The 22,893-nt window shown below is 41.9% G+C and overlaps 1 protein-coding gene across 2 annotated transcripts; it reads right to left on the bottom strand.

Moving 5' to 3' along the window:
- Positions 1-1,137: 1,137 nt before the first annotated feature.
- On the bottom strand, positions 1,138-22,278 carry ctcf (CCCTC-binding factor (zinc finger protein)). 2 transcript variants are annotated; one of them, XM_047382910.1, is made up of 16 exons: positions 22,105-22,278; positions 16,643-16,813; positions 16,400-16,542; positions 16,146-16,265; positions 15,857-16,036; positions 14,989-15,201; positions 14,755-14,917; positions 13,443-13,613; positions 10,528-10,661; positions 10,332-10,452; positions 9,982-10,131; positions 9,738-9,898; positions 8,004-8,186; positions 7,785-7,917; positions 5,757-5,972; positions 1,138-4,037 (listed from the first exon to the last, which is right to left on the bottom strand). In XM_047382910.1, the coding sequence occupies exons 2-16, from the start codon at positions 16,809-16,811 to the stop codon at positions 3,796-3,798; spliced, it is 2,499 nt and encodes an 832-aa protein (XP_047238866.1). In that variant the 5' UTR covers positions 16,812-16,813; positions 22,105-22,278; the 3' UTR covers positions 1,138-3,795. The 2 variants fall into 2 exon arrangements, with proteins under 2 accessions (XP_047238866.1, XP_047238859.1); XM_047382903.1 differs by having other exon boundaries at positions 5,757-5,975; positions 22,105-22,276.
- Between the last annotated feature and the right edge of the window lie 615 nt (positions 22,279-22,893).

The following is a 22,893-nucleotide window of genomic DNA, read 5'->3' as shown; positions in this document are numbered from 1 at the left end:
GAATCTAATGTGTTCTGAATGATATGTGCATGTAACCTTGTTATTGAAACTTTGATGTGCCGTGTTGATGTCTGAAGCAGCTGCGCTCCCAGCTCTGTGCGTGTTTTGTGGGGTATTTTACCACCAGAGAGTCAGTGCAGGTGCGCTGTGAGACTGGACTGCTAAAATAACCTCATGGTGAAATTCCCCATTCTTTGTCTTCAACCTCACTGCTTGCTAGCTTGCCGCCAAAAGTTTTATAACTCTTTGTCTGCTCAGGAATTGGGGGAGGTTTTATGACTGAGTATAACTGAGTTACAGTAGGAACTGCGCCCCACCCTCCACTCACCCCCACACCCCTTCGTCATATTCTCAATTTTACCATAACTGCTGGTTGATTTAATACACACCCACTGCTGTTTTCCTTTATTTTGCTTAGTTAGACAATTTACCCCTTTTATGTAGAACTTTGCATGTTGAGCAGGTGATTTAATATTCACATAGATGATAACAGAAGGCGTTCTGTGTTTATTTTGTGCAAGAGTTATTCGTCAGTCAAGATAAGGTTAAAGTTCCACACGTTTCGGCAGAAACGGTCAATTAAACAGTGACATCTCTGTTAATAGTTATTAATTATTACGGAGTATTTAACGGTTGTAATTATCAGAGGCGTTGAGCCACAATTACAACACCAGAAACATCTCTGGTCTCGATTCATAAATGAGGATTTTGGTTAAGAAATTGATTTTGTCAAATTATGATTTTTAATTATAATTATTGATCAATATTAATCAATCAATAATCATAACTCCCAACAATAGTTTTACACAGGCTCAGGTTGTTTTGGATAACCTTTTGCTCTAAATAAGTGAAGTAATTTGAAAACCTTAACACACACACACCTTTGCATTTACTTAGATTATACTGTATTTGTCTAATATAACATTTTGATGATCTGAAACATTGAGACCACTAACAGTACTGTTAGCTTTTCTTCTGGTTTGGTTCAGTAATTGCTGACCATACCTTTGTCAAAACTTTAGGCGTTAAAAATGACAGACCTTACTAAGGTCAGGTTGTCTTCTTTTGTTAATCATCCTCTGAGCAAAGACCACTCAACAAATGCATGATGGGAAAGAAGTGTGCAGCAGCCACAGGTCCATTACAGTAGTTTTATTTTCCAGTATTATCTGTACAGAGTGGTAGCTTAGGAAATGCCATGGTCAATGTTTTCTTGGTTCTGTTGGTCTTAGCACAGGCATGTGTTCCGGTTTCTCTGCCAAGAACATTACACAGAACAAACTGTTTTCACATGTCCAACAGTAACATAACAGATTATGTTTCGTTTTACAGAAGCAAACCTCAGATTACAGCAGAATACTGAAAGATCGGAGGAAACAGGTTTCAGACCCCACTGTTCCTAAACAGCTGCACGGCAGTAAGGATATTTATGTTGGGATTTAAAGAACTAACAATCCCGGAAATAAAACATATGCAGACAAAACTAAATCAGAGAGGCTTAAGGAAGCACAACAGCCTTCTGCTTGGACTATTAGCAGAAGATTTTCACTCAGATTTGCTGTGAGGCTGACATGCAAACATATCCAATAAGACCTAATCTAACCACAGGGCAGCTAACATGCTTCAGCAACAGCTCAAGCATGATAACTCAGCAAACAGGGCTTTTCTCTGGGGGATCCACCTTGACAGATCCTGTGGTTCAGACACACCTTTTACAGAAGGAAGAATAACATAAATAACATGAGAAACGGTGAAGTGGCAACAAGAAAATAAGAAGAGTAAAACAACTAAATTAGAAAGTAAATGTCAATAAAGACCAGAACACAAGCATGAAACTGGCTCATCTGGTTTAGTTTGGGTTGATCTTTAGCAAGAAACCAGAAGTGATCACCAGGATACAATGAAAGCATTGGAAACATGAGAAACCACTGTACGCTAAAGTAAAGTTTGATTTTAAAAGCATTTTTACAATCAGCATGGAAATGTTTTTTTACACGAAGGGTTAAAACATTTATTTACATGGAAACCAGCAGACACGTGAATCCTGGTCGGCTTCCTGTAGCTGGGTGGTCACACAGGAACCACAGGGTGCTGTTTGATTACGGCTGGCAGCAATGCGGGAACTGAGACTGAAGTAGGGCTACAGTATTAGAAGTTAGAATTCCTCACCAACATCACCATCTGTACTGTTAACTCTAGCCCAGTTGGCTTCTTCACACTGCAGAGCACGGTGGGGAAGAACTTTACAAGCATGTAATCTGTAAATTCAGGAAAACAGATCAACTTAAAATCTTTAAAGTTTAGAGTAAAACGGCAATAAAAACAGTCCCTGACTTTGACTGATTGAGTTCACATTCATTTCTCCAATAACATGAAGAGAAGATCTAAAGATCACCACCTCCTCATGGCAAATTCATACCTCACACTACTTTAGCGTTCACTAAACCACCAGCTGGACGTAAACGCCACCATCTGTCCCTGCCCACTGAGGAACACCAGGGATCACGATGACTCTGTACAGCAACAGTGAAACTCCCATTCAACAGGTGGCGCCAAGCACACAGCAGGTAAAACTGAGTGTTAGATCATGAATCAAAGAAAAAATAAGGACTATGTGAGTGTGGGGAGGTCTTTCTTCTGGTGGTTTCTCAGAGAAACTTCCTGGTGAGAAATCATTTTCATTTCCCTTATTCCTCCAATCTGGAGTAAATGTTTAACAAACTAAAGCACTGTCACCCCCTGTGAGGTAGCAGTCAAAACTGTGGATCTCTGAATGAAACCCTGCAGTTCAAAAAAGCCGTGAAACCTAACGAGTTTCAACATGGTCCAACTTGCACTGGAGGACACAGAAGTACGACGAGACCTAAACATGGGAGATTAAATCACACTAACAAAGAAACCAACATTATTATGGGCCATGAATCCCAGGTTACACAGTCCTAGTCTTCTACAAGTAAATAAGATTTAATGTTTGAACATACTAACAACAGACCAACAGCAGTAACAAGCCACTGGTAGATGGTGAAAGTTAAAACAATGTCTAACAAAGGAACAAGAATCGAGGAATACTGGGATAAACACTCTGTGAAGATGATCAGAGACAAAAACTGTTTAAATGACTGGAAAAGGGTTGACATGTTAGAAAGTCTAGAATCTCACACACACACACACACACTGCGATGTCTTCACAGCTCACAAACCTCTCTAAATGTCCAAGAGGGAAGTCAGAGCAGGAAGCTGTGCACAGCAGCAGGCCTTTCAGACCACAAAGACCATGGTTCTAATTCATTTTTTCTAAATGGGATATTCTGCATTATTTAAATCCAAGTCTCAGAAAACCGGTGCTGCGCTGCTTCTAAAAGGCAGTCATGCTTAATCCAAAGTATGTTCTTCCTTCCAAGGGTTCCTGTGTCGGAAAATTCTGATTTTAAAGCCAAACTACAGTATGTGTAAACAGAATTAGAAAGGATTTGAGAAATCTGAGGTTCTGTCACATGATGTTTTCAGATGTTAGTGTACACACACAGAGGACTTGTGTGTGCACACAAACTGAAAGGTGTGTGGGTATAGACAGACACAGGATGTGGCTTTGAGTAGGACGAAGTAGCAAAATACATGCAGATTCATTCAGAACACATTCAAATGGAGAAAAGCCTTAAAGATCAGAGAGAAGTCTTAGCTTGGGTCACTATAGGAGCTTGAGCAAGTGTATGGTGTAGGCTCCATTCACTTCAAAAAGGATTTAAATTAAGCTTCCATCTTCTGCTGTTTTGTAAAGCAGGAGTCTGTTTGTGTTCACCGGTCCATCATACTCAGGATCATCTCTGGTGTGAGATCTCCATTAGCGGAAGCTGCCGTTGTTTCCTCATTCACAGTCAGCTCCACCGTCTCCACCCCTTCATCACCTCCCACCCCTCCTTCCACAGTCAGGCCCACTCCCTGCTTCAGAGAAGTCGTTCCATCGCCCTCCTCCTTCTTTACTATGATGTTCTCCACTGCACCTGTTAGCTCATCCTCCACCTGAATAGCGGCAGCAACTAAAAACAACACACAAATGCACGGACATATTAGAACAGTTAAACACACATTCATACACTGACACACAAATTAGGAGGCTACGTGGTGTCCAGTCGAGAGGCACATTGACACGTGGCAGGGGAGAACGATGAAGTCGAACCCACAACTTTCTGGTTGCGAGACAACTTTTTGTCATCTGAGTATATGTTGTTTTTAGCCTCATACTGATGGATATGTAACATTTTACAACATTTATTCCTCTGTAAAACCTATACCTGGAGGCTGCGGTCGGTTAAAAAACGTGTCGTAGAAATAACCCCTAAACATTGGCCAGGACAACAGCTGATTGTCATGGCGACAGAACACCGTTCTGGTGGACAGACACTGCTAACCAGTACCGACTTCCCCTGCAGTTGGGGGGTCAAGAGATCAAGAGGTGCTGAAGAAATGACAAATACATTACTGGTTGCATGAAATCAGCGAGAAGAAAGTCATTGTTGTCTTTTGTTTATGTGTGTAGAAAACTAACACCCCACATCACCCTGAACACACTATGTGCCACATACAACATGGTGGTAGCAGTATCATGCTGTGATGCAGCACATACCTTACAGTTGGCTATAACTGTGACCATGGCTACCACTAATGAATCTGGTTACGGTACAGGTGGGCAATATGGCAAAAATAGTTCTTTCACAGTATTTCACAGCTATTCTTAAGTAAACTGCCTCAAACTGTTTTGTCCCAACTCGAAATGAAACACCACCACTCAGCTAAAGTTCACTTCTACCAACTAACACTTATGAACTGGAGGAAAATACTCTATTAGTGTGTGAAAATTCATTATAGTTATCAGTTTAACTTCAGCATCAATATTGCTATTATTACTGGTAGCAGTGTTTTCTGTATTAGAGGATATCTAAAAGGGATATATTCCAGTCTGAACACACAATCCAGCCAGCGTTCAGACTGCTGTGCTTCTACCAGCAGAGAGGATACTGGGAGCAGGTTTATGCTGTTTGCAGTTCAGGGCCTTTTACACCTGATTGAAACTCTTACTGCCTTCCTGTTGTTAGACACAGAGGCATAGGCTCTGCTGGTTTTGCTTCTGGTGGTCTTAAAGAGAGCAAACATCCACCTAACTGTTTATTTACTTGCGATTAGCTGGTAGCCATCTAGTAGCAGCTGGATGAGAAGGCTGCTCCTGTAGTTCCTCTAAAATATCTTTTAAAAGCTTCCATGCACACCTATAAAGTCCAGAGTTCAGCAACATTGAACTTGTAGTGCTTTTTGGTGGTTTTAAAATCTTTGCCTTCTACTCACGTCTGCTGAGACGATGCGTTTGTTGGACGATCAAAAGAAGTCACATTTTTTTAAAGTGCCATTACTATATATAGTTTTATATAGTAATTCAAGTTTCAAACAGTAATACTGGCTATTTTAATACTACATTACTACAATAGTAATTATTAAAACCAATGACCATTTCATCTTGGCCTTCCTTTTTCAAGTAGAAGAAGCATGTTTGTGTCAAAGCTGGAGCACAGGCCTGCAGGGAACAGACTGTGCCTTGAGGACGATTTAATGATCTCTCTGCTTTGGTAGATCATCAACATCTTCTACTCCTTCATGATCTAAGGCAGTTATATCACCCAGTCCTAGGTTACAGTGTATAATGCTTCTGTGTTGCTAACATTATTAGCAGTTTTTGCCATCTAATATCAGTTGGTGTAGCTCACCAGACGTAGTTGTCCCAGATTTGCTGGGAGTCTGAGGTTTGGGGTTTTTTGGGGGTCTTCCTCGTTTCCTCTTCACCGGAGGTTCATCAGGAGCCACAACTGGGATAACAGCGGGCGCTTGATCTAGTTCCATGTTTTCTAGGTCCTCCTCCTCCTGTAGCAACGCTGCTTCATCCTCACCCTCATCCTCACCCTCGTCTTGTTCAGGAGTATCATCTTCTGAATGACAGTGAAAAAAAAAGATAGGCGGGAATTAGATAAGTAAACGTACACTGGAAAAAACGTATTTGCTACAGCAGGAAAATAGAACCTAACATTTGGTACAGAAAGCTTTGTTTAGTTACAGAGGTCAGACACTTCCATTAGTTCTTGATGAGGTTTGCACACACTGCAGCAGGGATTTTGGACCACTACTCCAAACAGATCTTCTCCAGATCCTTCAGGTTTCGGGGCAGTCGCTGGGCAACACGGACTTTCAGCTCTCTCCAAAGGTTTTCGATTGATTTCAGGTCTGGAGACTGGCTAGGCCACTCCAGGACCTTGAGAATCTTCTCACAGAGCCACTCCTTAGTTGCCCTGGCTGTGTGCTTTGGGTCGTTGTCATGCTGGAAGACCCAGCCATGACCCATCTTCAATATTGCTGGCTAAGATCTCCCGATACATGGCCCCATCCATACTACCATCAATACGGTGATCCATAAATGGTTGAACATTTAATGCCTAGAACCCTTGATATCCCTGCATGGCATTACGACATTACATATGGTAATATACAGTATCAGGATTTGACTTAGAAAAGATAAAAAAGCAACATCTGTTTAGGCTTTTCTTATACATAAAGATTTTTAACAACTGATTTGCAGATGTGTTTAGCCTTATACAGTCAAATCTGTTAATAGCATAACCCCACCCGGAAATTTAAAGTGTTCACTGATCTATTTTAAGACCTCACCTCCAGCCCTCTACCATCCTGTTTCTGTTTACACTGCAGCATTGCTTGCTCCTAAACATACAAAACAGCTTCAGAGATGCAGCTGATAACCTCATATTCTAACCCAAACCTTTATAGTACTGTGGAAATAAAGAAATAATGACTAAGAAACTATCTATAAAAAACAAAATTAACCTGACATGTTCTCACCTGTTTTCCTTTCTGGATCTATTCTATCAATAATGTGATTTTTAAACCTCACCTCACCCTGAAGCTCTCCCTGGCTCCAATAATATTTTTATCACTAATCATTTAAGCCCTCACTCGAGCTTCCTCCATCTCTACACCTCACTACTTATGTACTATCATTCTCCTGATAAGACATTATTGCACATAATATCAAATATAATATCAGACATGATTAGGTGTTGACCTTGTGATGTGTAACCGTTACTCATCAACGTTACTCTTTTTAAGAAAACAACGTAAGTCCTGCTGTTGTTAAAGTCTTTTCTTTAGTGGTGGCATTTTGCTGAAATAAGATGACTAAACATCTTTGGATGGTGTTGACTTACTTGGGAAGCCTGACAAAGTTAGCAGTTCAATAATCGACGGGTGCCCATCCCAGGATTAAGATGATTGAACTTAAAAGATTTGGTTTCTAAATATAAATGTAAACTAACAACCAGACGTTATAAACCAGCTATATTGATGACAACATTCCCTACAGTTTTAGCTCATTCAGAGGTCTCTGATCTGACTGCAGCTGATAGCGCAGTCTCCCACCTCTGCCTGCATCCCAAAAGCTCAGAGCAACTAAGAGAGTTGCAAGTCAGTGACATCACACTGCGTTGCGCCTTCAAAACAAAAGCACGTGAGGTAAAGATTTCAAAATAAAGTATTTTTCTCCTCCTCGGTATAATTTTTGGGAGGGACAAATGCGCCTGTCTCTAATGTCATACCTATAATAACAAAACAGACCTCTCCATTGTTTGTAAGTGGGAAAACTTGCTAAATCTGTGGTGTATCAGACACGTATTTTCCCCACTGTAGTCTGATGCTGTTACTTGCGCACAGTCAGTTTAATAAACATTTACCACTATCGTCCTCATCCCTTCTGTTCCTCATCTTCCTCTTTCTTCCCCTCCTCTCTTTCTTTGGGGTAAGAGCTCCATTCTCAAACTCCTCCACCTCCCCATTGCAGTTCTCAGAATGACGAGCCATGGTGTTCTAAAAGGAAAAATACATGCGGTTAGATTCTTTAACTAGCAGCTTATCAATAACCTTTGCAGCGTGATCAGAAGGAGTTTCCTCACCCTGCGTGTGAATGTCTTGCTACACTTGGGGCAAACAAAAGCTGTGGGAACAAAGTTGGGATCATGGTAGCGTTTGAAGTGCATGTCCAGGAGCTGCTTCTGCCTGAAGGTCTTTTCACACTGGCTGCATGCAAATGGCTTCTCTCCTGTGTGGGTTCGACGATGCATCACCATGTGGCGCTCCTAGAAAACAGCAGGATTCAAATAGAATTAGAAAACACGTTAGGAAAACAAGCAAGGAATATTTATCATAGGCTATTCCTGATAAGCAGAACATCAACACTGTAACTGTGTTCACCTAAGTTGCTGCTGGAAGACAGATTCAAACCTTCCTCCCATTGTCTCAACACTTCTAATCTAGCTGCTTAATGGCAGCCCTATAATGACTATGTTCCCAGTGTTACTTCTGTATGTGTAGAGGAGCAAACCAGAAATCACATTTAGAACAGTGTAGGTCAGAAGGACTAGGGTGAGCTCAGTGGAAAGTACTATGATATTCAACCAGATCAGTCAAAAAGGGACTAGAGTCATGAGGATTATACTGATTCTGATGCAGAGAATTGTTCCTATAGAGGTCATCTCATACATGACCCCTTGAGTTGCAAAACATTCAACATAGCTCCCACTGGCCATTGTTTCACTGTTTTATTTATCAAGAGGTGCTTGAGTTTTCACTTTTCACAATTATGCACCTCTTTGTGCTGATTTAAATCATATAAATAACCCAAAATACAGTCAAGTTTAATTAAAGTCGAGTGCAATAATACTTTCACTAGGCAAAGCTTTAGCTTATATTTGGGTCATGTACAACATTAATTAGTTGACTGAAAAAATGTTCACAGTATTTTGTCAAAAACTAAGACTAGAGGTATTCGGGCGAGAGGTGGGGGAGACTGGACCGAGCCCCCTGAGTGGTACAAAGTGACACACTGTATGCGTGGACAGAGTGGGGTGGGGTCACATTTCTCCAGTGAGAATTCTCCTCCTGGAGCGAGGTGAAAATAAAGGAGCAGACCAATGAGGACATTTTACACCACATATGGAGCAACAGTAACACAAAGAACTTGAAGAGCCACCAGAAAGCAGGCTGTTCTGAGATCAGTACAGAGGTAGACACGCTGCAGTTTTCTATCCTGATCCACTAGGTCATTTAACAAGGCCTCCATGTAGCCTTGTAGAGGCTTCACTCCTGTGTGATGTTACAGTGGTTAGCCCCCAGTAGCCTGATGTAAAGTAAAAACTGTAGAGACTTTGGATAGTCCTGGACAGCAACATCTCACCAGCCTGTTCTCACCTTTGAAAAATATCTGGTCAGGTTTTAATTGATGTAATTGAGGATTTGGTTTTTGAAAACTAGAAAAAGTAAATGTACATAAAATGTAAAAGGGGCTCCGAAGCATTCCTCTGTGTATTTTAGGTCACAGTGGAATGCTTCTGAGGGAATTTTAAACTAAATTTACACTAAATGTAGTAAGAACTAAAAATCTACAGGTTACTGAAATGTGGCTAAAACTAAAAAAGGAACACAGCTGATATATTAACTTCATGTTGCTTCATCTTCATCATCAGCCGAAAACATAATGAAACTTCTGAGTTTAAACAATTTGGAAAACAAACAAGGAGGACCCAGCAGCTACCTGTTGATCATTTGGTGGATTTAACAGATTTTTATTTCATTTAAAAATAGATAGAAATACAGAAACCCCATATGTAAATAGCTATCTGCAAACCAACCTGGCGGCAACAGTAGTCACACAAGTCACACTTGAACCTCTTCTCATTCTTGTGAGACTTTTGATGCTGAATTAGAGCGTAGCGCTCATGAAAAACAGCGTCACAATATCGGCACTTCTTTCCAGTCTCAATGAATGAGTGCTGCTTCCGCAGATGGACCCCTGCACAAACAAAGAGGAGTGTGACCAGAGGGAGGAGAAAACCCGTTTGACTCTCTGACCCGGGCTATGCTGTGGTTTCTTACCTAAGTCACTCTTGCGTGCAATGACCGTGTCACAGTGTGGACAGTGGAACTTGGCCACATTTTCTGTGTGCTTCTGCAGAATGTGCATCTTCATGGTTCCACTCTGGGTGAACCGGGCATGGCAGATGTAGCACTCATAAGGTTTTTCTCCTGACAACAACACAGACCAGGAATACAGGTTTACTATTCAGTACTATTACCTAATGTACACAGATCTAAGTATTGTTTGTGGTTAGGAAAGACTTTCTAATATTCTCCATTTAGACAAAATATTTAACATTACATGAGAAGAATAAAATGTTTACTCCATGAATGCTAACAAAGCACAAAGATCAGTGTGTCAGATTTACCCGAGTGTGTCCTCATGTGTCTCTTCAGCTTGTACGTGTCTCTGCTGGCGTAACTGCACAGACTGCACTGGAAGGGCCGCTCACCAGTGTGGGAGCGAATGTGCCGTTTCAGTTTGCTCACCTATAAAACAGACACAAATGGAGCTCTTGTATTTTCCTCAGCACCACATGTCCAGCAGAGAGCAGCTCATCTTACCTCCACACTGGCGTAGTCACACATGGAGCATTTGAACGGTTTCTCATGTGTGTGTTTGTATCGACGATGACGCACAAGTTCTCCACTGGTCACAAAAGCCATGTCACAGTCTGTGCACTTGTGTGGTCGAGTCCCTGCAGCAGCAAAATGAATGTGAAAAACGTACATTCAATGAGGATGTAACCTAGTCCTATAGAACTGGTGAGATGAGGTGCTTCCTGACTTAGCTTCTATGTCCAGTTTGATTCCATCATCAGTACATCTGTGGATGTCAGTCAGGAAAATACAGGTCCTTCTCAAAAAAATTGCATATTGTGATAAAGTTCATTATTTTCCATAATGTCATGATGAAAATTTAACATTCATATATTTTAGATTCATTGCACACTAACTGAAATATTTCAGGTCTTTTATTGTCTTAATACGGATGATTTTGGCATACAGCTCATGAAAACCCAAAATTCCTATCTCACAAAATTAGCATATTTCATCCGACCAATAAAAGAAAAATGTTTTTAATACAAAAAACGTCAACCTTCAAATAATCATGTACAGTTATGCACTCAATACTTGGTCGGGAATCCTTTGGCAGAAATGACTGCTTCAATGCGGCGTGGCATGGAGGCAATCAACCTGTGGCACTGCTGAGGTCTTATGGAGGCCCAGGATGCTTCGATAGCAGCCTTTAGCTCATCCAGAGTGTTGGGTCTTGAGTCTCTCAACGTTCTCTTCACAATATCCCACAGATTCTCTATGGGGTTCAGGTCAGGAGAGTTGGCAGGCCAATTGAGCACAGTGATACCATGGTCAGTAAACCATTTACCAGTGGTTTTGGCACTGTGAGCAGGTGCCAGGTCGTGCTGAAAAATGAAATCTTCATCTCCATAAAGCTTTTCAGCAGATGGAAGCATGAAGTGCTCCAAAATCTCCTGATAGCTAGCTGCATTGACCCTGCCCTTGATAAAACACAGTGGACCAACACCAGCAGCTGACACGGCACCCCAGACCATCACTGACTGTGGGTACTTGACACTGGACTTCTGGCATTTTGGCATTTCCTTCTCCCCAGTCTTCCTCCAGACTCTGGTACCTTGATTTCCGAATGACATGCAGAATTTGCTTTCATCCGAAAAAAGTACTTTGGACCACTGAGCAACAGTCCATTGCTGCTTCTCTGTAGCCCAGGTCTGGGGAATGCGGCACCTGTAGCCCATTTCCTGCACATGCCTGTGCACGGTGGCTCTGGATGTTTCTACTCCAGACTCAGTCCACTGCTTCCGCAGGTCCCCCAAGGTCTGGAATCGGCCCTTCTCCACAATCTTCCTCAGGGTCCGGTCACCTCTTCTCGTTGTGCAGCGTTTTCTGCCACACTTTTTCCTTCCCACAGACTTCCCACTGAGGTGCCTTGATACAGCACTCTGGGAACAGCCTATTTGTTCAGAAATTTCTTTCTGTGTCTTACCCTCTTGCTTGAGGGTGTCAATAGTGGCCTTCTGGACAGCAGTCAGGTCGGCAGTCTTACCCATGATTGGGGTTTTGAGTGATGAACCAAGCTGGGAGTTTTAAAGGCCTCAGGAATCTTTTGCAGGTGTTTAGAGTTAACTCGTTGATTCAGATGATTAGGTTCATAGCTCGTTTAGAGACCCTTTTAATAATATGCTAATTTTGTGAGATAGGAATTTTAGGTTTTCATGAGCTGTATGCCAAAATCATCTGTATTAAGACAATAAAAGACCTGAAATATTTCAGTTAGTGTGCAATTAATCTAAAATATATGAATTTTAAATTTTCATCATGACATTATGGAAAATAATTAACTTTATCACAATATGCTAATTTTTTTAGAAGGACCTGTAACTACAATCAAGCATTCCCTTTCCAAGCGCCTGACCTATAGCTGAGAAACACAAGCTTTGCTGTTTTGGACAAAAAGGCAGTGGATCTCTTCTCTGGAGCCCATTCTCACAGGCTACAATGGGACGCTTCAGATGAGTAGGTACCAGTTGTACCAATTTACAAAACCATTTGATGTGTAAATAGGAAATTTAAGCTGGGGGTGGTATAATGACAGGTTGAGGGGTCCCGTAGATTTCTGATCAGTATTTTACTGGTAAATTGGTTTATTATTAGAGATGGTCAGAGCAAATACCAGTTAAATCCAGTTAATCTGGAACAACAGATACCTGTGCTTCTGTTTTATGTTGGAAAGTCAATATGATCCTGCTCTAAGCTGTCAAAAAAATTTGTTGGGTTAAAAGTAGCAAACAAAGAGCCGATGCTGCATTATAGACGACCCAAAGAAGATATGATTGTCGCTAAGATTAGAACAAGTTGACCTGGTAAAGTTAGCAGCACACTGTGATTTGTTGAGGATGTGGTGATGATGACTAAAGGGTTTTGACTGGTGTGGTGTTATCATGGAGGAATCTCGTTAGTTGTTAGTTTAGATTGACATTAGTGTCAAAGCAGGGGTGGCTCAGAGAGGTGGAGGTGTCAGTCAGTCAGTCATTTTCTACCGCTTATTCCATAGTGGGTCGCGGGCGAGAGGCAAGGTACACCCTGGACAGGTCGCCCATCCGTCGCAGGGCAACACACAAACAACCATGCACACACTCATTCATACACCTAAGGGCAATTTAGAGTGACCAATTAACCTAACAGACATGTCTTTGGACTGTGGGAGGAAGCCGGAGTACCCGGTGAGAACCCACGCATGCATGGGGAGAACATGCAAACTCCATGCAAGGCAACAGTGCTATCAACTGCGCCACCGTGCAGCCCGAGAGGTGGAGGTAGACATTTGGAGAATTTCATCCACCAAATGTCAGACAACCATAGCAGGATGTTCCCAACAAGCTTGGTTGACACATAAACACCCAAATCGATTTGTGGAGTCTGAATGGAGATGAGATTACCTGTGTGTGTGTTCAGATGGTTTCGCAGCAGAGTAACCGTCCTAAAGGCTCTTCCACACAAGTGACATTTGTGAGGCCTCTCATCGGTGTGGCTCTTCATGTGACGGTCCAGGTTGGAGCGGCGAGGACACGTGTAGCTGCACAGCTCGCACTGGAACGTCTTCTTAACTCCTAACACACAACAATCACATCCGCACATGTGCTGTCATTGACAGCATTTTCCCACAGCTATCTCAGTATTTGTATGCAAACACAACTTAAATCACACAGCTGTTTAATAACCTCAATACACAATTGAAAACATGAACATTTAAAATATTCTATCATGCCTTTACAGTGTTTAAACTCATTGGACAGAAATTAAAAGTAACTTTCTTTGAAGCCAGCTGAACATATTTCTAACATTCTTCTTACCTTTTCAGTGTTTGATTTTAAAAGCAAACATTTAATTCCTAAACATCTCTAAGAATGCAAGATTTCATTTTTTCAAATCAAATGAAGCGAAAAGTCTCATGATGTGAGGACCACTAGGAGACTGTACGAGAAAGCAGGGGTCGGCGATACGGACTTTTATGATGATATTTATTGTAATATGTGTAACGATAAAAGAAACCATAAAAAAAACTATGTAGGTGACTGTATGTCACATTTACATAAACCCACAAACACAAATACTGCTCTTAAAAAGCATTCCCATTTTTAAATAGGCTTCTTCAGGACACCAATTAGAGAGACATGTAATTTTTATTGATGCTCTCGTGGAACCAACAGTGGAGAAAATAGTAAAAATAACAATACAGTCAGTCATTAATTGCAATTTATCGTCGTTACATTAAATCTAAATTCTTTATGATAATGATATGATAAACACCCACCCCTATGAGGAAGTGTTCAGAGCAGGAATAAAATGAACCCATTTAAACCTTGTGCAGGCTGGATGAGCTTTCATGCTCATGGAGAGGACATTAGAAGCGTGCCCCCACCTGATACCTACATTCCAACTGGGCTCTGACACTACATCGCTACTCTTACTTCCTACTCTTTTGCCACTCAGCCCTGTCGGTTCACACAATACGCAAAGACAGGAAACTGGAAAACATTTAGGGGGAAGCTAGTTTGTTACCTCCATTCCTGGAACCCATAAAACATTACAATCTTCACCACTCATCGACACACACACCAAATATTTGGGCCCTCTAAAAGATAATTCCTTTGAAATCAGTAAAACAAAATGAATGAACAAATAAACATTAGCGTTTTAATACTTCCTTATATTGTTAGGTAACTGAAAGCGTTACTGTAGTTATTTTACCTTTCTTCTTGATCTTTGTCGGCTTTGGTGGCTTCATGTTGCCGACTACTTTCTCTGCGTTGACCTCAGATAGAAGGCCCTCCTGCTGTTCCTCTTCAAAGTCATAGACACTCACATCCATATCCTTATCTCCTTCAGCATAGCGCAGACGGCTCTTTTTACCCTGTACAAGCAGCAAGTTCAGTTCAGTTATAGAGAGACATTCTTGATCCTTTAGAGTGAGCAAACTGTTACCTTTTTGGACTTTTTGACAACTCCAGATGGAGGCTGATAGTCTGGATCTTTAATCCAGTTTTGGTCATCGTTAGGCGCCTGAACAGGTTCATCTACTTCATCCAACAGCTGCTGTCCAACCTCCTCATCCTCCTCGTCCTCCTCAGGGTGGGCTTCTACTCCCTCTTCTTGCTCCACAGTCTCCACCTCCCCATTAGCACCAACCTTGACTACCTAAAAACATTGTACCATGTAAAACTGTAACCATTTCTGTGAATAACTATGAACACTGATCACGTCCTTAAATGGACAAGTTTGTGCTTTAGCCTTAAAAAAAGCTCTTGTTGCTCAGGATATGACCAAAAGACCACAATCAGAGGTTGTCCTCAGATCTCCCATATGGTAAAACAGACCCCAGTCAGGTTTTCATCAGATGCACCAATCAATCTGCCAGAGATTGGAATCTGCCAATCTTCCTACAAATGGAAGGTATAATCCTAAAATAATCTAACTGTTTTCCCTTTTTATTAAATACGTTAAAATCTAAGAACTTCCACCTGTCCTGTGAATGAAAACATCAACCAACAGCCTTTATTTTGATGCACTTTTTAAGAGTTTAATACAAATCCAATAAAGGTTATATGCTTTGATGATGGAAATAACCTTCATGTTTCTTTTAATTCCAAAACAGTCATTTCTATAAGCACATTTGTTTTCCTTTTTTTGGGTTTAATCCTTTAAGCCTGATCGGTGCATATCTAGTTATACAGTGAAGTGTCTGTGGACTAAGACCGATATCTCTGGTGTCATATAAAGAAGAAATCAACTGTGCAGATTATTCTTAACAACTGCAGATTCACATCAGTGCCTTCGCTCTGTGTCTGTATACCTGAAAACCCTCAGGCAGAGGAAGTGTATGACAGATGACTGGGGCTCCGGCTTTCGGCATCGTGGTGGTGTCCACATATGTGCCTTGCTGCAGAGCACCCACTGTGGCGGCAGAAACAGGCACTTGGACCAGCTGTAGCTCCCCCAGACCCAAGGCAGCTTGTTCTTCCATGTTTACCACCTGAAGCCAGACAAAAGGTGAAGGTCAACCCCTCTCTAGGGAATATGGATGTTACTTAGTGAGACTTTGGGAAAGAATTACATGCATTTAATATAACCTCAACAGCCACCTGTAGGGTGATGATCTGAGTCTGGTCCACTGTTGTCATAGTAGCCTGATGAGCTGCGCCTGCAACTGCTCCAACCATTCCGACTGTGGCTGATGACCCCCCAACTGCAGCATCGATCACCTGAAATTAAACAGACTTATTAGGCTTATGGTCGAAGGTTCTCTGATACCTTTCATGTAAACAAACATAATATAAAAAAAGATTAAAATCAACCGTATTCTCTTAAAAGACTAAGTTCTCGGCCTGCTGCTTACCTCAGTTTTCATATGCATCAGGGTGGGATCCAGAGGGTCCATGACCAGCATTTCAACACCTCCACGTTGTACACTAACCCCCACCTCAGCTTCCAGCAGTGCCTGCTGGGATTGGGTAGCTGCTACCATTGCTTCTACATGACCTGAAAAACAAACAATGTTGAACAAGATCCGTTCTCACCTGCTACAGGAACAGAAACAATTCACATGATGGTATAATAGCAAAACAACTTCAGACAGAACCTTGCTCCAGAACAACTGCAGTCTGTCCTTGCACCACGCCCCCAGCCTCTGCAGCCTGCTGAAGGAGGTCCACCACCATGGCATCCTGGCTGTGAACTGCCTGTATCGATGGGAAGTCTTTAGGGGGGGCATCAACCTCCCCTACAGCTTCTGTTGACCCACCATCCATGACTGGCAAAAACAATGTGAAAAAAGAACAAAAGAAGTGGAAAAAAAAACCAACATTGTTATCCGTGCAGATATACACTAAACACCAGCAATGATGGTGTTCATGCGTTTCTTTTAGCAGCAGACTTTGCTTGTACAAACAATTGCACGTGCAGTAAGTCAGTGTGTTGTGTGCAATCTTCAAACATTGAGTGTGCAATGGATATCAGGTGCAAAAGAGATGTAGACTGTGCTATTTAAATTAGGACATTGCGTGTGCTACTGGCTGGCTGCTACTGCCCCCAGCGGAACAAAAGGAAAAGTGAACAAAACCTGTTTCTTGAAACATGCAGGAATTGTTGTGCTGCATCATTATGAAAGATCCAGTTGGGGATTTTTTTCCTTCTGTTTTGTTCCGTTCTGCTCCTGCTTTTCTGGACTGTTACAGTTTAACTTTTGTCGTCGCTATTCACAGCAGCAGGTTTGTCATTGCAGCCTGACAAGATGCTTTCCCTCCCGGTTCATCTTCGCTGGGTGCTTCTGAGTGTGGAACTGCACACACAGAAGGCTGAGTCTGAAGTTGTTCTGCCGGCAGATACTTTGTTTGTGGTCTGGACAGACCCACTGAGGCAAAGACTACATTCTGCTTCGCCTTTAATCGAAATATTAGATTACAAGCTATTGTGCAAGAGGGCAGAGCTGGGTCTAGAGTAGCACGAGCCCTTCGCCATCGGTGCGCACACAGGGCAGCTGGTCTGGGCTGACATCATCATAGGAGCTGTACTGCTCAACGTAACTCGAAACGGTTGCAGCTTAGGAACTGGCCAATCAATATTAGCAATTTAAAAGACAAATATGTCTGTCAATGAATCTATTAGAGGCTTGACTCTAAAATAGTTGTAGGAGTTAGCTGTCTTTATATCATAGCTTTGCTAATTTTTAAACATAATGTCGCATAACTGACCTTCTGGCCACAGTGCCAGCTGACATTTTTGCATCCCATTTAGCACCTGCATTTCAAATGTACTAAATCTAGACACAAAAACAGATCCTGGAATCTGTTCCAGGTTTGATAAATTGTGTAGTGAGTAGTAAGGATTACATTTGCATATCCCCCTCCAATAAATTTATGCATTTGGGTCATTATCGTATGTTTGCATATTTATGAAGGCAGACACGCTAAAAAGTTTCTGTTGTTCCGGTGTTCCGCTGATTTTACACACCCAATCCGATTTCATCTCGGTTGTAGATCAGCTTTGTGGACACAAACAGGTTTGCGTGACATTTTGTACAGGCAAACCTTTAGAAGATTAGGACTGTAATGTACATAATTCAGCAACTATCTTGCTTCAGCAATCATTTTTGAAAGGACAGGTCAGTGGCAGAGGTTAGCACTATTGCCTTGCAGCATGGAGTTTCCATGTTCTCACTGAGCATGTGAGGGTTCTGTCTGGGTATGCCGGCTTCCTCCCACAGTGTACAAACAAGACTGTTAGGTTAACTGGTGTCTCTATATTGCCCTTAGGGGTGGGTGTGCGCCTCTATAGTTGATTGTCTCGTGTGTTTCTGTGTCACCCTAAGATGGCCTGATGACCAGTCCAGGGTGCATCCTGCCTCTTGCCTAATGACCGCTGGAGAAAGTCATCACCCACTTCCCACCTGCCCCAAAGACAAGCAGGTATAGACAATTAATGGACGGATGGAAAAGATTTGGAACAACAGCAACATAGTGAAAATAGGTCACCAACTTTCTACAGAGTCAATAGCCACAGACCTCCACACCTAATGTGGCCTTGAAGTTAGCTGTGGAACATGTACTCATGTGTGTAAAGAGCTTAAGGAATGGGTTTTCATTTCTGAACAGCAGCATCCAAGCCTAACAACACCAACTCCAAAGCAAAGCTGGATTCGGCAGTGCAAAGCAAGCTGCCACTGGACACCACAGCAGTGGAGACATGCTCTCAGCAGAATTAAATCATGTTTCAGAATCTGCTAATTCAATGGACGAGTCTAGGTTCGGCAGTTGCCAGGTGAACGACACTTGTCTGACTGCATTATGTCAAGTGTAACGGTTGGTGGGTGAGGGAGTACGGTGCCTGGCTGTGGTTTAGGAGTTGGACCCAGTCTCTGATGTCTCTTTTCCACTAGTCCCTACTCAGCTTGGTTCGGTATGGCTCTGCTCACTTTTTAGGCTTTTGTGGAACCATTACTATTTTCAGTACCTAGTTGGATGCGGTTCCACCCGTGCCAGGTTGTGATTAAAACACGCCAGAAGACTGTTGGTCAGTGATTGGAGAGGGGGACAGCATCACTAGGTCATAGCATGTTTTAATAACTAATATCTTCAACGGACTTACGCTCACATGTCCTTGAGCTTTAATGCTCCATGGCTTCCCTCTCTCTCCTGCACTTATCCAGAGTGCTTCATCTTGCCGTCCCCAGCCTTCTTTATCTCTCTTCAGTCACTCTGAGTCTGACAACAGCCACAGATTGAGCAACAGGTCCTCCATTGTTGTTGTGTTTGTGTCAATACAAATCATGGGCTATGGGACTGCCTTGCTGAGAATGATCCAGCCCACATTGAGATGACACTCAATTGTAGTGGAAAATGGACCAAAACCTGTAGAGCTTACCCATGCCGAGACGAACTGCGCCAAGTAAGTACTAATGGAAAAGGGACATAACATACAATGTAAGGAAGTCCTAAAGCTTCAGCATACCAAGACATTATGGAATAATTTGAAGTTCGCAACTTTGTTGTACTAGTTTGGGTTGGTCTCTTCCTGTTCCTACATGACTACACAGCAGTGCAAAAAAACAAGCTACATGGGTGAGTGAATTTCATTGGCCTGCACACAGTCCTGACCACAACCCAAAACACCTTTAGGATGAATTAGAGTGGAAACTGTGACCCAGACCTTCTCGTCCAACACCAGTGCCTGACCTCAAAAACGCATTTCAGAAAAACTGGTCAAAACCCCCATACTTCTAAACCTTGTGGATGAGGTGAAGGCAAATGATCGGATATCGTTGACAATATAGTGAATTCATCTAATCTTGCATGTAAAATTTTAAACGTGTGTGAATGAGAGAAAATCCCTTCTAAAGTTCACCCTTGGAAAATGAACGGCTGAAATACATCATTAAAAGTCCAAACTTACCATAAGATCTGATTATGAGTGGATGTACATTTCTCACAGTAAAAACATGTTTATCTGCCCCCACAAAAAATGATCTACACCAATAGAAATGTAAAACAGTGCCTTTTACTGAATGCTGTTGGAAATGCTGTGATATAAAATCTTATAAATCACACCAGAGCCTGGATGAAGCAGGAATTTTCCTTGTGTTGCGTTTAGGATTCAGACAAACTTTGATAGATTGGATTCATATTTCTTTTTTTGGGACAACAGGTACAGGTCAGACTCATTTGCATTTCCAGCTCTATTCGCTTTTCCTCCTGAGGCGCCTGTTGAGTTTATCCCCCATTGAACATCTGCAGTTCTGCCCTTTCTTTTCGGTATAAATAGGTTGATATGAGCAGAAGGTTCCTGGCACCAAACATCTAAAGAATGTCTAAAGAAAACCATAAGTGGCAGGTCAGACCTCATCAAAAAGTGAACAAATGTGTGGGAAAGAAGATACAACACACAAAATATGCAGTAATCACTCTAAGCATTAACAAGACCAAATATGGGTCCAAGTTTAATAAACACCAATGTATTACAGAGCAGCTGCGGTAAAGCCATAAAGTATTAAAACTGCTTCCATGGCCATCTGTCTTAATGTTGCAGAATAGCTGAAGGCTGGGCAGGTTTTGGTGCAGGCCTTCAGAGGTGGTTTGATACAAGGTATATATCTATCCCTAAAGGACATTATCTAGGATGGGCCAGCTGTTGCCTCCAAGCACTGCTTTTATGCAGCGGTATTTTTGTAGCTCTCCAAGCCGAGTCGTAGAGGGAGCTCTCTGCTGTAATATATATCTGTGGCTATTAGGCTCTAGGTGGGCTCAGAATAAGAGACGAGCGGGCGCTGGTGCATTAAGCTACCAAGGCAGATAGAGCTAGTCACAAATGGGCAAATATCAACCAGGGATGTAAAGCTCGAAGCAGGGTGATTTTAGGAGAAGAGAACTTGTGTAATCGATCGGAGTAACAGTGGGAGGATTATTCTGAAGGGAGTCCATTCCGTCGTCATTCTGTGTTCCCCGCTGGCTAAGATCTCAGCGTCTCCGTGTGCGGATGCTGCCATGACAGGCTTTCTAAACGGAGCGTAACAACAACATTGTTCGATTTAGAAATGACATATTCGGTCAGATTAAAGTGTTTTGGTTTATTGGATTTTCTGAACATTATAGGACGGAACAGCGCGAGGAGGGCCTTCATCCTGAGCTAACGCCACAGCTAACGACACCGAAGTTAGCGTCTGATTTGGCCATGTTTTGCTTTCATGTTCTGTACTACCTGGTTCAAAAACCTAAAATACTCTGAGTAGACAAGCGTGAACGGATTTCCTCAGCGCTGACTACATATTCATTGTGGTTTCTTTAAAGTTTTAGTCTATTCGTGAAACAAAACGCATAAAGGGTGGTCTGATGTGTTTTAGCATGAGCAACCTTATAAAGTATCCTGAACTGATTTATACTACACTGATTAAAAATATTGAAAATACAATTTGTGATGGGTGAAACCTTTGAGCACATTATCAATGCCTTAACAGATTTATTTTATGCTGATTACATAGTCTTTAACGTAGATGTCATATAAATCATCCTTTTCGTCACAAACCCTGGGGTGCGTTTGAATCTGTAATTACTGTACAATAATTCAGTTAGTCCATGTTTTTTCATCCCAAGTATTTTAGTCTGGCAACTAGAGGTGATCAGACGTTTATATATATATATATATATATATATAGAGAGAGAGAGAGAGAGAGAGTGAAACAGCCCTACGCAACAGTAGCGAATCTGTAGACCTAAATAGGACACCAACTTCAACGTCGTCGATGTTTGTGGAGCTGGGAGACAAAGAGGCTAGAAAATGGACGCCTTGGCCTGAACTCTCCAATGAACTAGTCAAATTATCCACTTTCTCGTGCTAAACAATTACAACAATATATAGAATAGATTCGATCGTGTGCGCAGTTATTACATCCATGGCCGTTTTAGTATATTTTGACAGATTTTTTAAAAACGATAGAGGGAGACAAACACCCTTCCACGAGTTGCCAGGACCCAGAGCCCCATCGTGACACCTAGAGGCCGGTTAAAGATCCTGCAAACTCCCCCCCTTGTCAGAAAAGTAGTAGTACTTTACCTGTTTCAGAGTGTTTCTCCTCCCTGTGGTCCCGCCTGAAAGCAGAGAGGCTGTGCTGCAAACTTTAACCTGCTCGAAAAGACTACACGCTTCTTCGCAGTTAGTTTTAATTCCTCACCCGCTTTGGCAGAGTAGCTTCTGCCACAAAATGGCAGTTGAGAGCTCAGTGCGCCTGTGCGGCCGCTGGGGGGTGGTGTCGGAACTGATGCAGCACCCTGATTGGCCAGGAGGGGCGCAAGGTTAAAACACATAGGTTAAAACACAAACGCTCTTACCTCTGAGAGAAAATACCAGTATTTTAGCTCATACAAAAAGAAGCACAAAATGGGCCTACAAAAACCCCCCAGACATTTTAAGAATAAAAAATCCAATAAAAGTCACTTGATAGCCTTGCATTCAGTTAAATTTATATCCACATCCTTTTTGTCACAGTACCGGTCATCACCCTCAATTTTAAAATAATAGTTCAATGGTTAGACTTATTTATTCAAATAAAAAGGTGTGCACACCTTTGACTGCTGTTACACCCAACATCTGAGTTTAGATTAGTTTTCTCACTTTATTGTGGCTTCCAAGTTTTTATGACTTATAATCACACATTAAAGTGTCTCAAAAAAGTTAAAATATCATCAAAAAAGTAACAAAATTTAAGAAGTATAACTCAGATAGATTTATTGCACACAGAGGTTTAGGGTTTTTGTTTCAGTTTATTTTGTTGATTCCAGGGTAGGCATGTCTGCACTGCAACATGAAGGTCAGGGTTTGAATCTTGGCCTGGGGTCTTTCTAC

This window comes from Girardinichthys multiradiatus, chromosome 2 (assembly GCF_021462225.1).
Source record: "Girardinichthys multiradiatus isolate DD_20200921_A chromosome 2, DD_fGirMul_XY1, whole genome shotgun sequence".
In the NCBI taxonomy this organism is placed as follows: domain Eukaryota; kingdom Metazoa; phylum Chordata; class Actinopteri; order Cyprinodontiformes; family Goodeidae; genus Girardinichthys; species Girardinichthys multiradiatus.
This window is presented reverse-complemented; position numbering and strand designations above follow the sequence as displayed.

What these genes read in the sequence shown, in the direction of transcription:
- ctcf (XM_047382903.1), bottom strand. Translation starts at nt 16,811, where the DNA reads ATGGATGGTGGGTCAACAGAAGCTGTAGGGGAGGTTGATGCCCCCCCT. An exon ending in CCATCTGAACACACACACAG is followed by an intron (nt 10,662 to 13,442) that starts GTAATCTCATCT and finishes TTGCTGCTGCAG; the next exon opens with GGACTCGACCACACAAGTGC. An exon ending in ACACATGAGGACACACTCGG is followed by an intron (nt 10,132 to 10,331) that starts GTAAATCTGACA and finishes TGTTGTTGTCAG; the next exon opens with GAGAAAAACCTTATGAGTGC.